A 16,450-nucleotide genomic window follows, 5' to 3' on the forward strand; every position below is an offset into this window, starting at 1 on the left:
GAGACACATTACATTTTATTTGTTAGGCTATATTTATACACTATAACGGTTTAGCCCTAAATGGTGGATTCAAATGCTATTATTATAAATAAACTTTTCATTCGTGAGGAGCTGGAAACACGGCCAATGAAAAGTGTATTCTCGAGAATGATAATGCAGGTTCTATTATCCTGACTAAAACTTGGAATACCAGAAAATAGATCTTATAAACGGTATGTGATTTGTTTGAGAAATATGCAGCCCCATGGCCGAGATAGCTTTTCAGAGAGCAGTGAGTTCACAGACAGCGACAATGTGAGAGACAAACTATCCTCCCCCTCTCGCTCTGCATGGAATCTATTGGTATCACTCAGTGATTTAACACCTATCAACCGCACACGCCGCTGTTTGTGTGTGCGCACATGTATGTACGTGACGCGTTGTAGTTCCCATAAATACGGGGGTAATTATAACTATACAATTTAGCAATTATCAAATTTCTTAATTCTGAATATACCTGTACACCCCTCTGTATTGCTGTTGAATGATGTTTTTGAGTTTGCAGTCCCTATACAGCTAAAGAGATTACCGTACTTTTCGGACTATAAGCCCCGGCTTTTTCCCCCATTTTTCGACCCTGCGGCTTATATAACGGTGCGGCTTATATGTGGACAAAACCCGAAAATCGAAATATTGCTTTTTTTACTGCATTGAAATGTTATTTATCTGTTCCCTTATTTACTTAATACAACTTGTAAATTAGTTAATTCTTGTTATTTGTCCGACAGTATTGTGTCCCAATGGGAGTCATTCTCTGTAGAGGTGCGAGTCATTCTCTGTAGAGGTGGGAGTCATTCTCTGTAGAGGTGGGAACTTAAAGCTCAATATAAGAACGGCCATGCACCACCACCCACAGAATTGAGAAAGAGCAATCAATCTGTAGCAATCCTTTCCGTGTCCGGGCCGGGTGCCCGTGTTGAGTCAAATTAAGCCGCAGGCTCCACTCCTTACATATGGTAATTAAACATTAAAATACATGCGGCTTATAGTCCAGTGCGGCTTATATGTGTACACATCATTCAATTTAGCTGCTGCTGCTTATAGTCAGGTGCGGCTTATAGTGCGAAAAGTACGGTAGTTTTATCTGGTATCACAGCGGCTAAAAAGCTGATAGCATTACGATGGTTTCAACCGGAAAAAATGTGTCGGAAGGTTTGGATTCTTACATATCTCGATGTGATTTATCTAGAAATATCTACAGCAAGAATTTTAGGTGTCAGTGAATCCAAAATTGCAATGTGGTTAGAAGTGGTGGAGAGAATAAAAGCTAGCATATGAATTGTAGTGCCTGGTTAGGAGCGAATGATAATGGATGGATTATCCAAGTGGGGGTCTGGGCGGGGGGAGCGAGCGAGAGCATATGTGTGTAGGGTATTAGATAGCAAGTATTAGGTGTATATCTCGTATAACACATTTATTTAAATGGTGATTTCATTGGATGTGTACTGTTAATTAATGCTTGTATATCTAATTTTATGTTATGTTTATGTTTATGTGTATGTTTAAAAAATAATAAAAAAATATATATATAAAAAAAAGAAAATAGCAAGAATTAAACATATTCACAAGTCGTATTAAGTTTAGCAAGTAAGGAGACATATATATAACATCTCAAAGCACTCGAAAATGTCATTTTTCTATTTTTACCGATTTCTGAAAAGCGCGACTTCCTGAGCATTTGGGAGACATTCTAAATCCCTTTGTCCCAGTTTGGACTCTCAAGGGTAGACAGTAGAGGTTGAGTACTTTATTATCTAAAGATGGTAAGTTAGAGTGTTGCGTAGAGGTTGAGTAGTTTCTTGTGATATATCACACTCACACTCTCAAGTGATTTAGATTAGCTTCACAACTTTTCCACAACCTTTGTTTGAATGGAGTTGATGAAGACGTCTGTGTGTGAGACGTCTGTCTTCTCTGACCTGTGGTCATGTCTTCCTACTCACCTGTCAAGTTTGTGAATGTGCACAACTCTCTAAAAGTTAGAAACCGGAGACTTGGAACCGTAAAATCTTGGGGGCTGACCCATTTGCCTATAGCTTATTCCCAGCGGAAGAGTGCTGCCGAGTGCTTCCGCGTTTTCCCTGATTGGCTGCGACACGCCCCGCGGCAGCCGCAGAGCGGAGCGGCAGAGCTTGCGGCATTATGTAGCCGTAATCCCTGATGTTTTTCATTCGACGCTTAGCTCAACTGGCAGCGCTGCGGTCCTGCGGTTGGTGACAAGTTCGAATCCCTTCAATTTTTTTTTTTTTTTTTTTAACGTGCATTCTTTCGCCGGTTAAGTTTAGGCATGTTAACTTAAGGTTAAGGTTAGGCATTGTTTCGGAGTTGGTTAAGGTTAGAAGGGTTAAGTTTAGGCGCTGTTAAGGAGTTGGTTAAGGTTAGAGTTTGTCTTAGAGAATGGCAATATTCTTTCGGAGTTGGTTATGGTTAAGGTTAGGCATGGTTAAGGTTAAGGTTAGGCATTGTTTCGGAGTTGGTTAAGGTTAGAAGGGTTAAGTTTAGGCGCTGTTAAGGAGCTGGTTAAGGTTAGAGTTTGTCTTAGAGAATGGCAATAGACAGCCTATTTCCGCGCTGCAGCTCTCTCGCGCTGCCGTGGTCAGGGAGAAAACGCGGAAGCACGCGACGCACTCTTCCGCTGGGAATAAGCTACACGCGACCCATTTAGAGTGAATTGGTAAAAGATGAAAGATGTTAATGTTTTTATTTATTATATATATGTATTTTTTAGTTATTGCTTATTTTTTTTTACCTGCTACCGTAGAATGAATTTAATTTGGTTATGAAACATTTTTATTGTTGTTTTGCTCTGATGTGTGAGTTGGGGCTAGAGGGGCTGCCTCAGGCGCTGCCAAGAGAGGTCATTCAACCATTCATTGTATCTTCAATGTTGAATATACATTTTTTATTTCCTTTATGCTTTCTGATTTTTTATATATATATATATTTTTTTCAATTGTATTACTAATTACATTCTGTACTTGTATTCTGTTATATTATTTTCTTGTTAGGACCCCAGGAAGACTATTTTGACAGCTAATGTGGATCCTAATAAAACATAAAAGGCTACATCTCAGCAAGTGTGTACGTGTGTGCATGTGAAATGAAGAGGGATTTCAATGGAGTGCTACTCTCTGCTCATACCTGCCTCGTTGAGAACGTTGCTATGGCTGCATCGTCCGCGGCAACGCTGTGAGCGTTCCGATAACGAGCGTTATGGGGTTGTGGTACTCTACCTTGTCAAAGTGATTTGTGGCTTTTGGAGACCGTTCAAATTGAACAATGAGGGCTCTTAACGCCCCTAAAAAGATCAACAAGTGTGTCTTCCCTTCTTTAAATCACGGCGGCAGATGAATAGACGTCTGTGTTACAGCAGCAACACCCGTGGATCATTGAAAACGAGTGATATTATTCCTTGTTTGAAAGACATGACTCATTCTTATTCTTCAATATGCCTACATCCACCCCCCCCCACACACACACACACACGCAAACAACAACTTACTCCCAGTCTCTCCCCCCGCAGCTGTACAAAATACGACCCAAGAAGACTCGTCCCCAGGCCCTGCTCTTCCTCTGCATGATCCTCCTCCTCATCGTCCTTCACACCAGCTACATGATCTACAGCCTCGCCCCGCAGTACGTCATGTACGGCAGCCAGAAGTACCTCGTGCAGGTGAGCAGGACGACTCGGGACAATCAGTGCTTTCCCCCTGACTCAACACAAAGACGCTATGGCTTGGAAAAGCCTGATGGATCCATGAGGCTTGGATAAGCCTTGTGGACCCAACTCTTTAGATAAGGGAACGGGTACATACGCATACAATACGCAACCACTGATGGATCCATGGGGCTTGGATAAGCCTTATGGACCCAACTCTGACCACTAATAAAAACGTAACTACACTAACGTTATAAGAGCTAACATTGCTACCTACTGTACAAGTGCATTGGTTTAGTGCATTTCCTACTTCCGGTTGCTACTGAACGGACATGTTTGTGCGGACCTGTTCTCCCAAACTGGTCAGCAAATGACTGTTTTCATTTTTACGTTATTATTATTATTATTTTTTAAACATTGATCTTAACTGATCACTGTGACTTTATTGCTTTTATCGTTATATATGCCTATGTTTGTGTACAGCACTTTGAGCTACATGACATGTATGAAAGGTGCTTTATAAATACTTACTTACTTACTTACTTACTTACTTACTTACTTACTTACTTACTTACTTACTTACTTACTTACTTACTTACTTACTTACTTACTTACTTACTTACTTACTTACTTACTTACTTACTTACTTACTTACTGACCCACCTTCCCTCTGACTCACCTTCCCTCAGACTCACCTTCCCCTCTGACTCACCTTCCCTCTGACCCACCTTCCCTCTGACCCACCTTCCCTCAGACTCACCTTCCCTCTGACTCACCTTCCCTCTGACCCACCTTCCCTCAGACTCACCTTCCCTCTGACCCACCTTCCCTCTGACTCACCTTCCCTCTGACCCACCTTCTCTCTGACCCACCTTCCCTCTGACTCACCTTCCCTCTGACCCACCTTCCCTCTGACCCACCTTCCCTCTGACTCACCTTCCCTCTGACCCACCTCTGACCCACCTTCCCTCAGCTCACCTTCCCTCTGACCCACCTTCCCTCTGACTCACCTTCCCTCTGACCCACCTTCCCTCTGACCCGCCTTCCCTCTGACCCACCTTCCCCCTGACTCACCTTCCCTCTGACCCACCTTCCCTCTGACCCACCTTCCCCCTGACCCACCTTCCCCCTGACTCACCTCTGACCCACCTTCCCTCTGACCCACCTCTGACCCACCTTCCCTCTGACCCACCTTCCCTCTGACTCACCTTCCCTCTGACTCACCTTCCCTCTGACTCACCTTCCCTCTGACTCACCTTCCCTCTGACTCACCTTCCCTCTGACTCACCTTCCCTCTGACCCACCTCTGACCCACCTTCCCTCTGACTCACCTCTGACCCACCTTCCCTCTGACCCACCTTCCCTCTGACTCACCTTCCCCCTGACTCACCTTCCCTCTGACTCACCTTCCCTCTGACTCACCTTCCCCCTGACCCACCTTCCCTCTGACTCACCTTCCCTCTGACTCACCTTCCCTCTGACCCACCTTCCCTAAGACTCACCTTCCCCCTGACCCACCTTCCCTCAGCTCACCTTCCCCCTGACCCACCTTCCCTCTGACCCACCTTCCCCCTGACTCACCTTCCCTCTGACCCACCTTCCCTCTGACCCACCTTCCCTCTGACCCACCTTCCCTCAGCTCACCTTCCCTCTGACTCACCTTCCCTCTGACTCACCTTCCCTCTGACCCACCTTCCCTCAGCTCACCTTCCCCCTGACTCACCTTCCCTCTGACTCACCTTCCCTCTGACCCACCTTCCCTCTGACCCACCTTCCCCCTGACTCACCTTCCCTCTGACCCACCTTCCCTCTGACTCACCTTCCCTCTGACCCACCTTCCCTCTGACCCACCTTCCCTCTGACTCACCTTCCCTCTGACTCACCTTCCCTCTGACCCACCTTCCCTCTGACCCACCTTCCCTCTGACCCACCTTCCCCCTGACTCACCTTCCCTCTGACTCACCTTCCCTCTGACCCACCTTCCCTCTGACCCACCTTCCCTCTGACTCACCTTCCCTCTGACCCACCTTCCCTCTGACCCACCTTCCCTCTGACCCACCTTCCCTCTGACTCACCTTCCCTCTGACCCACCTTCCCTCTGACTCACCTTCCCTCTGACCCACCTCTGACCCACCTTCCCTCAGCTCACCTTCCCTCTGACCCGCCTTCCCTCTGACCCACCTTCCCTCTGACCCACCTTCCCTCTGACTCACCTTCCCTCTGACCCGCCTTCCCTCTGACCCACCTTCCCCCTGACTCACCTTCCCTCTGACCCACCTTCCCTCTGACCCACCTTCCCCCTGACCCACCTTCCCCCTGACTCACCTCTGACCCACCTTCCCTCTGACCCACCTCTGACCCACCTTCCCTCTGACCCACCTTCCCTCTGACTCACCTTCCCTCTGACTCACCTTCCCTCTGACTCACCTTCCCTCTGACTCACCTTCCCTCTGACTCACCTTCCCTCTGACCCACCTCTGACCCACCTTCCCTCTGACTCACCTCTGACCCACCTTCCCTCTGACCCACCTTCCCTCTGACTCACCTTCCCCCTGACCCACCTTCCCTCTGACTCACCTTCCCTCTGACTCACCTTCCCTCTGACTCACCTTCCCCCTGACCCACCTTCCCTCTGACTCACCTTCCCTCTGACTCACCTTCCCTCTGACCCACCTTCCCTAAGACTCACCTTCCCCCTGACCCACCTTCCCTCAGCTCACCTTCCCCCTGACCCACCTTCCCTCTGACCCACCTTCCCCCTGACTCACCTTCCCTCTGACCCACCTTCCCTCTGACCCACCTTCCCTCTGACCCACCTTCCCTCAGCTCACCTTCCCTCTGACTCACCTTCCCTCTGACTCACCTTCCCTCTGACCCACCTTCCCTCAGCTCACCTTCCCCCTGACTCACCTTCCCTCTGACTCACCTTCCCTCTGACCCACCTTCCCTCTGACCCACCTTCCCCCTGACTCACCTTCCCTCTGACCCACCTTCCCTCTGACTCACCTTCCCTCTGACCCACCTTCCCTCTGACCCACCTTCCCTCTGACTCACCTTCCCTCTGACTCACCTTCCCTCTGACCCACCTTCCCTCTGACCCACCTTCCCTCTGACCCACCTTCCCCCTGACTCACCTTCCCTCTGACTCACCTTCCCTCTGACCCACCTTCCCTCTGACCCACCTTCCCTCTGACTCACCTTCCCTCTGACCCACCTTCCCTCTGACCCACCTTCCCTCTGACCCACCTTCCCTCTGACTCACCTTCCCTCTGACCCACCTTCCCTCTGACCCACCTTCCCTCTGACTCACCTTCCCTCTGACTCACCTTCCCTCTGACTCACCTTCCCCCTGACTCACCTTCCCTCTGACCCACCTTCCCTCTGACTCACCTTCCCTCTGACTCACCTTCCCTCTGACTCACCTTCCCTCTGACCCACCTTCCCTCTGACTCACCTTCCCTATGACCCACCTTCCCTCTGACCCACCTTCCCTCTGACCCACCTTCCCTCTGACTCACCTTCCCTCTGACTCACCTTCCCTCTGACTCACCTTCCCTCTGACCCACCTTCCCCCTGACCCACCTCTGACTCACCTTCCCTCTGACCCACCTTCCCTCTGACCCACTGACCCACCTTCCCTCAGCTCACCTTCCCTCTGACTCACCTTCCCTCTAACTCACCTGTGACTCACCTTCCCTCTGACTCACCTTCACCTTCCCCCTGACTCACCTTCCCTCTGACCCACCTTCCCTCAGCTCACCTTCCCTCAGCTCACCTTCCCTCTGACTCACCTTCCCCTCTGACTCACCTTCCCTCAGCTCACCTTCCCTTTGACTCGCCATCACCTTCCCTTGCCGCCCGGCACCGTGTCAATGACAGCCGTGTTATAGATGTCACCCGTCAGAATCTCCGGTGTGTGTGTTTAGATTCAGATTCCTTTTATTGTCACGTCATTCAGTACCTTTTACAACAACAAAAAAAGAGTGAAATCCGCTTTATTGTGGACCGTAGCAGCATCGATATAAAATAAACTAGAATAAAAATAGAATAAAATGAAACGAGATAAAATAACAGCAAGGTGACTATATACAATTCTAACAAAGTGTGCAGATAACACGATGCGCAGTATGCAGATATTACACTATATAAAATATAAATAACAAAATGTACAGTTCCAACAAGAAAAATGTATGTAATGTAATGTGCAATAATGAGCAACAATACAATCTGCAATACAATGTGTGTGTGTGTGCCTGCGTGTGTGCCTGCCTGCGCGCCATGTGTTCTACACAAACCCCCCCCCTCATGATCAGCGTGTTTATAAAATACAAGAAAAAAGGGTCTTGTCAGAGCGAGGGACATAATTAAAATGAACCCACCCATGCAGAGAGCAGGTGTTCTCTCTTTGCTGTAACCTCTATCTATTAGGATCAAGGCCGGGAGCAGGATCTCTTTTAATAAGACCCACGTCCAATCAGTCATCGGGAGCGCGGGGCAGATTCTTCACCCGCTGCTCTACCTGAGACCTGATCCATCATCTCACCCCGTCATTAATATCAGCCTCACCTGATGCAGCCGGAGCAACTCCGAGCAGGAGAGGATTTCAGATGAAACTTAAAAACTAAAGACGGACGTGTTAGTTATCCTTTCAACCGTTTCACATGACTTCCTCTGGAACACACAGTCAAAAAAATCAAATTTGAATTATTTACTTTCCAGCATCTCTTGCCACCACATTTCAAAGGAGGTTAGCTTCCCTGCCTGGCTACCCCACACCCAAGAGTAAAGGAAGACGTTTACAAACTGGGCAATACATTAGGAGGCAGTGTTCCTGGCTCCAAAAAGCACTGCTAATTGACTCAAGCAAATTCATCACTTGTGTCCAGGGCTTGACATGAACACGCGCCAAATGCGAGTAGAATTCGGCAGTGCACTCTTACCATGCGCAATGAGAGTCTCTTTCTCTCGGAACGCAGTGCGCGCTTACTTGCGTTGTGCACGTAATGAGAGTATCCCTCTCTCTGTCTCAAGTAGCCAAACCTTACACTATAAAAACGACCTGGATATTTGGATAGCGCGTGTGTGTGTGTGTGTGTGTGATTTTTGGCTGGTGAAAATGCTGCATGGCTAGTGACTTTGGAAAACCACTAGCCAGTGCCACACAGTGGCTGGTGAGCCAAAAGGTTAATGTCAAGCTCTGCTTGTGTCCCAGCTTCACATCACACATCACAACCAGCACTAATTGTGAACAGCTTGTTTAGGTTTGTTAATCTGAAAACGTCCAACCCTGGCTAAGCGGCAAGGAGTACCTATGGCATTGTATGCCCAGCGCCTAAATAACATCTCAGAATCCATACAAATGCAAAAGGCCGTATCTGATGAACCATACTGTATACAGTAGCTGATGAACCATACTGTATACAGTGACTGATGAACCATACTGTATACAGTGACTGATGAACCATACTGTATACAGTGACTGATGAACCATACTGTATACAGTAGCTGATAAACCATACTGTATACAGTATGATAAACCATACTGTGTACAGTATCTAATTAGCCATACTGTGTACAGTATCTAATTAACCATACTGTATACAGTATCTGATAAACCATACTGTATACAGTTTCTGATAAACCATACTGTATACAGTAGGTCTTGTGTTCATTGTGCTGCTTTTATAAAAAACTCAAATGACGGCTTACAATATTAATTAAGATTTAAAAAGGTTTAAACTTTACAGCACTGACAAAGTTGAACAAAGTGCTGTACAAGTCCCACAACATAAAAAAAAATTAAATAAAAAATTAAGATTTAATTATAAGAAATTATACAGTAATTGATCAACCATACTGTATACATCATCTGATGAGACATACTGTATACAGTAACTGCTAAACCATACTGTATACAGTAGGAGGTGAAATTTGCTACACTTTATTTCCTCATGTTGCCTCTTGGACCTATAAGTGTGCAGCGCCATCTTGGATTATTTGAAGAAGAAAAAATTCCTTTCAGCAACGATTTGAACTTAACTTCCTTAGGTGACATACTGTACCAAACATGGGTGCTATGAACAAACAGGACATACTAAACATGGGTGCTATGAACAAACGGGACATACTAAACATGGGTGCTATGAACAAACAACATTTATGGAAATGGTGCAAAATTCATGCATGATCATATTACCTAACATCAAAACCTGCTCAGATGACTTAATTTCCAATACGGAAGTTGTAAATATCAATTACAACGACACCAACAGTTTGATAATCCATGAAAAATCGCAGAGATAGAAAATGGCAGAGATTTACTACATGAATCGCCCATAGAGTCCCATTGATTTTACGGCATCGTTTTTTTTGTGACTTCTTGTTTTTTCATCAATTGAAGTGATTTGGTTTGCACCCTCCTATAGGCTGCTTGCACCTACACTTGTTTGTTGGTAGTGGTAAATTATCATCTAGAGCTAGATAGGTTACGGCCATTGAAATACGTCTCTGTTCTATTCAAGTCCAAACATTTTGGCGCTAATTATAAAAGTGTAAAGATGTCTCCTGTGTGTATGTTTTGATCAGGTGCCCCCAGAAAGGCCTGGGAACACTACCGTTGGCACCACCAGGATCTGTGACGCTGTGGCACCAGAAGGTAAGTCGTATCATCTCTCTCTCTCTCTCTCTCTCTCTCTCTCTCTCCCTCTCTCTCTCTCTCTCTCTCTCTCTGTCTCTGTCTCTCTCTCTCTCTCTCTCTCTCTCTCTCTCTCTCTCTCTCTCTCTCTCTCTCTCTCTCTCTCTCTCTCTCTCTCTCTCCCCCCCACACACAGGGAAGAACCTACATGTACACAGTGGAGTATCAACGTCTGACGCCTCACAAAGCGAGTTCATACAGCAGGAAAAGAGGGGGTCGGGTTTGAGACAAGCATCTTTCTTGTACAGCATGTTAAAAGGCCTCTTCAGTAATCTGTATCATTCATTATTTACCAGATGAACTAATATCAAGGACAAGCATTTACTTATGCATTAGGTGGCCCCTCGCTGCTTTCCCAGTGTCAACACTTATTACGGTAAGCGAGCCATGAAGATGCAAACGCCAATATACATCATTCCTGTTTCTGGCAGGGCTCTATCGCAATAATTTATTCATTCATCCTAATGGTCGAGTTGGGGTTCTCGTTGAGAGGATATTTACGTTTACATTTAGTCATTTAGCTGAACGCTTTTATCCAATTCGACTTACAAGTTCTGTACGACAAGTCATCAGGAAGGGCACAAGTCTATCAGCTGAGTAACAATGTTCATCAAAGTGTTGAGTGCTACAGTGTAGGTTAGTTTATTAGGACAAGTGCATGACAGTAAGGTTAGTTAGTGTTAGATCTTTTTTAAATGTATTTTTTTTTCTTTTTTCTTTTTTCAGTATTAATTTCAGGATATGATGCAAGGCAGCGTACCAAAAGCATTTTCAGATATGGTTACAAGGGGGGGGGAGGGGGGCTGTCCACACGTATATATGGATATTTTTGAAAAATGTAGTATTTTCTCTGCGTACTGGCCTCCGTTCAACACGAAAACGGCGGAAAACAGAGTTTTAGGTCACTGAACACAGAGCTTTTGGAAAACGCCTTCCAGGGTGGAGATTGTTTGCCTGTATGCATGTGGACGGGTGAAGCGGAGCTAGAGCTGAGCTTTTGGAGAATTATGCCAACATCATGACCAATGGCTCATGTGGAGTATTTTCTCTGCGATCAGGACCATGGAGAGCTCCCTGCAGCCTGCCATCAGGTCGGCTCATGTGAGCGTTTTTTGTCGTGTGGACGGAGAGATCTTTTTGAAAATGGATGGGTGAAAAAAAAATGCCTTTTTAGAAATATCTGTGTACGTGTGTGTGGACATGATCGTAGACATACGGCAGAGCAGGAAGGAACGTTTCCATTGTAACTTTAAGTAGAGAACAGATGCAAATAAAGAGGCACATCATAAAATGTGCAATATGAAAGTGCCAAATACCGGTATGTTACTGATTATACCTGAACTTTAGTTCCATCTCTTGCTTTGATGGGAATGTGGTACTGAATAGAATAGAATAGAAATACTTTATTCATCCCGAGGGACATTTGGCACTACAGATCGCTCACAGTAAACGGTAAACATTTAGGGAGACAAAACAAGTCACGAATGAAGAATAAAATAAGCCTAAGAATAAAAAATACCCAGCTCCGGGATATATACATTTCCTATGTTATGTTTCTACATTCTAATATAAAATATACAGAAGTCTACAGTAAGTGTTAGGGGTGGGACGATACAGCGATCCAGATCGATAACATCGATCTAATGATCCAATAGGATCGATGCTAAGAGAATTATCAAAGACTCCAGCCACCCAAACAACTGCCTCTTTGAACTGCTGCGGTCAGGCAAGAGATACCGGAGTCTCAAGGCGAGCACAGAGAGACTCAGAAGGAGCTTCTATCCCCAGGCCATCAGGATGCTCAACGAACAATAACACTACGCAACAACCATCAAATGCACTCACAGCACACACATCCACACGCACACACTCACTTTAAACAAACAACCCACTGCAGCACCTACTTTACACACTTTAGATCACCTAAACACATTTATATTTATTGGCAAAGAATTTGCACTACAACCCATACCTCAGTACACCTTACTGTAAATTGTACCTCATCCCATTTCTGCTTTGCACTATATAGTAGATTGTATATTAGTATATTGTATAGTATATTGTATATTAGTATATTGTATAGTATATTGTATGGTAACTCAGTTACTTCTACTCTGCATTGAACATTGTACATATGTACATACTGAACACTTGTGTCTACGTACGTGACTTCTATTTTTTACTTGCTATACTTATTTTATTTTATACTTGTATTTTTTGTCTAGCACAGTCTCTGGAGCGTAACAGAAAGAAGCATTTTGTATAAAAGTATTCTGTACTTCTGTATGACAACTAATAAAGAAACTTGAACTTGAACATAAAAAGATAGGTTCATATCGATACTCTTATTGTAATCCCGTGGCAAGTCTCATTTAGACCAAGCGCGGCTCCGGCAGCTGGATTCGCGCAAGATCGTCACGCGAGATGTGAAAACAAGTCGAGTCAAGAGTTTTATTCGTCACGGCATACAGGGCATACAGTGAAATGCGGGTGGTCATGCCCGCAGCGATTATGCAATAATACAAGTAATAAGAATAAGACATAACCGGTATAATGTACATAAAGTTTACAAAAAAGAATGGTAAAAGACATGCTAAGGTCCTGCGATAGTGCAATACAATGTTAGCTACGGATGAGGCACTGGGTCTTATGTACACTACTATACAATACTATACTATACAATCTACATTTATACTATATATCCTTATGCTATCTTGCTATATCCATCTATTTACTATACAAGAACCACTCCTGTTTTTTTTTTTTTTCTTTTTTTTTTTTTTAAGAGTGACCTTTTCATTGTGTAAAGTGACCATTGAGTGTGAGCGTGTGCAGCATGTGTGTGTGTGTTCATGCTAAAGTGACTGTTAGTGTGTGAGCGTATACAGTATGCGTGTTGTGTGTGTGTGTACATGTGTGTGTGTTCGTGCTAAAGTGACTGTTAGTGTGTGAGCGTATACAGTATGCGTGTTGTGTGTGTGTGTACATGTGTGCTTGTGTGTGGAGAGTTCAGTGTTCAAGACTCTGATGATGGCCTGGGTGAAGAAGCTGAAGAAACAAACCACCTGGCAGAACAACAACAACAGCATGTGTGAAATGGCCGTGTGTGAAAACGTTACAGCAGGGCTCCAGAGTTGCACCTATTTGGTCGCATTTTGCGACCCGAAATAAGTCCCTGCTTTTTTTTTTTTTTTTTCATAACGGGTCCAATGCATCTAACATTATGCTTTGCATCCTCGCCATTCCTGCTAACGCTAAGCTAACCCTTAGCTCAGAGACACAGAGGAAAACAGCGGAGTTCGATTAGTGAGGAAAAATAACACCGCGCAAAACAACAACCAGCGAAATATAAAGGAAACAAGCATGTTGTTTTATAATTGTTTTGACTTGAAAGCAGATCCGCTTGTCTGGCACTACTGGAGATCATATCATTGTCCAGACAAGGGGATGTGGCAAGTATCATGAGCAGCACCAGAGGGACGTCGGTAGATGTTCCAACCTTTTAAATGATGTGCTCTTTGCTCCAGTTAAATTATTGCCACTCCACCCCACTCCGCTCACAACCCTCTGCATAATGGGCCCATGGGCTGAGCTCTTATGGAGAGATGCAGTCTTTGGCAGGCCAACGGGGCATTCATTATGCTGCACACAGAGAGAGAGCGCTGGGGTGCTGTGACCACCACGCTTGGAGAGATCACATTCAGATGGAATTGTTCTGAGGTTTCACGCAAGCTGTATGGTAATAACAACACACACTAACAAAACAGATGCCCGGTTCAAAATGTCTTACATTTAATATGTGGTTGTGACCCTACGTGAATACTTTTTCTTTCATTCTGCCCATAAAGACAACTGTCCAGTCATTTAAGGATGGAATTAACAGAATATATACGTGGGGGAAAAAAACGTCCAATTCCAAAGAGCTACGGCTTGGTTCTCATCACCCATTGGCTGCGCTCCCTCTCCCCGCCTCCTTGTGTTTGTCACTGAGCCAGGTCTCTTGAGCTGGTTTCTGGGAGAAAACTACCTAGATAGCAGCCGTTTGTTTTTTTAGGTTGCTTTTGTTGATCGTTTTAAGCAGAACGATCAACGCCAGGAGCTTTTGAGCTGATTCCTGTTCTACGCTGCAACATTATCTTAAGTGTAGCAGCTGAGGGACAAATGGAGTCACTTCTGAGGTCTACATAGTGAGTCGGACAGACCCACAGGACAGACTCCACCCCAATGTCCCTGTTACATGTATTAGACTCCACCCAACCCCACCCCAATGTCCCTGTTACATGTACTAGACTCCACCCAACCCCACCCCAATGTCCCTGTTACATGTACTAGACTCCACCCAACCCCACCCCAATGTCCCTGGTACATGTACAAGATTCCACCCAACCCCACCCCAATGTCCCTGTTACATGTACTAGACTCCACCCAACCCCACCCCAATGTCCCTGTTACATGTACTAGACTCCACCCAACCCCACCCCAATGTCCCTGTTACATGTACAAGACTCCACCCAACCCCACCCCAATGTCCCTGTTACATGTACTAGACTCCACCCAACCCCACCCCAATGTCCCTGTTACATGTACTAGACTCCACCCAACCCCACCCCAATGTCCCTGTTACATGTACTAGACTCCACCCAACCCCACCCCAATGTCCCTGTTACATGTACTAGACTCCACCCAACCCCACCCCAATGTCCCTGTTACATGTATTAGACTCCACCCAACCCCACCCCAATGTCCCTGTTACATGTACTAGACTCCACCCAACCCCACCCCAATGTCCCTGTTACATGTACTAGACTCCACCCAACCCCACCCCAATGTCCCGGTTACATGTATTTCCATAGGTTTGATATTCCACTGTAGCTGCTTGTCCGTCCATGGAGCAGCCACAGTAGACCGCGCACGGCATGGCGGGGCAGAGAAGGGCGGATAAATCATAGAGTCTTCTAGGATAGCTTTAAATTGCATGTGTTTTGCCGTATTCTCTAGGAATACAACAGCAGATAGGGAGAGATAATAACCATTGATCCATAGGACACACATTGTTCCACCTGCCAGAGGGCTCTGCGTTCACACACGACTTGCCAGTAGTCAGTCTGTATCGATAAGAGAGAGAGACGTGTTATGATCCATGTGGAGACATGATACCTGATAACAAGACATATTATTTTTAGTATCAATAAAAAAAAAGATTTAAAAAAAAAAATCAAAATGAATGTGATAATACCAGGTTGTTTCTTTATGGGGGGAGGGAGCTTCCCCTGGCTCTTCTCGGGGACCTGGGTCTGTGTTGGCTGTCTTGGAAACCGGCTCCCGCTTTCATAGCAGCTGCTGTGCCACCAGCCAGGAAGAGCAGGAAGTGTCCAGCGGAGACGCCACATGCGACCCGGATTGGATCAGAAAGCAGAGACAGTACAGGCGCACACAATGCTTGAGATGTGCTGGTGAAAGGGTTAATGTACCCTTCGTTTTAATCTACATATAATACAACAATTATATTTTTATTTCATTATTATTATTATTGTTTTTTCTTCATATTTTTAGGGCATTTCTGCTTTATCAGATAGGACAGTGAAGGGATGGAGAGAAGGGGGTTTACATGCAACAACAACGGGCTGGTTTCGAACCCGGCACGTTGTGATTAGGTATGCGTGTGTGGTGGGACACCAGGGCATCCTCTATTATTATATGTAATTTTTTTTAAAGGAGGGTGTGATGGGGAAAATACTAGGGCTGACCCCTATTAGTCGATTAGTCGACTAATCGGTCGAAAGGAGCCGTAGTCGACTTGCCAACCTCTTAGTCGAATATAAAAAAATTTAAAAAAGATTTTATCATTCTTTCCAAAAGAAAAGAGGCCTAGAAGCGTGGCTAACGCTAATTGCACGCATATCAGAAGCTAACTGCCTACGAAAACAGGCACAGAGGCACTGAAAGAGGATTTCACCCATCTAATGAACACACTAGACTAGACAAATATCAAGATGTATCCATCAGTGGACCAATTGCATGCTTTTGCAGAGGACAAGGAGCCTTCAGTCGACTCCTTC

General features: G+C 45.4%; 1 protein-coding gene across 1 annotated transcript in view; it reads left to right on the top strand.

Annotated features, from left to right (window-relative positions):
• Positions 1 to 16,450, top strand: part of lmbrd1 (LMBR1 domain containing 1) — a 199,962-nt gene that overhangs the window by 155,448 nt on the left and 28,064 nt on the right. The window contains exons 13-14 of the mRNA XM_084321152.1: positions 3,563 to 3,712; positions 10,283 to 10,352. Of these exons, the coding sequence (XP_084177278.1) occupies positions 3,563 to 3,712; positions 10,283 to 10,352 (220 nt within the window). The remainder of the gene's footprint in view (positions 1 to 3,562; positions 3,713 to 10,282; positions 10,353 to 16,450) is intronic.

This window comes from Notolepis coatsorum (assembly GCF_963971535.1).
Source record: "Notolepis coatsorum genome assembly, chromosome: 9".
NCBI lineage: Eukaryota > Metazoa > Chordata > Actinopteri > Aulopiformes > Paralepididae > Notolepis > Notolepis coatsorum.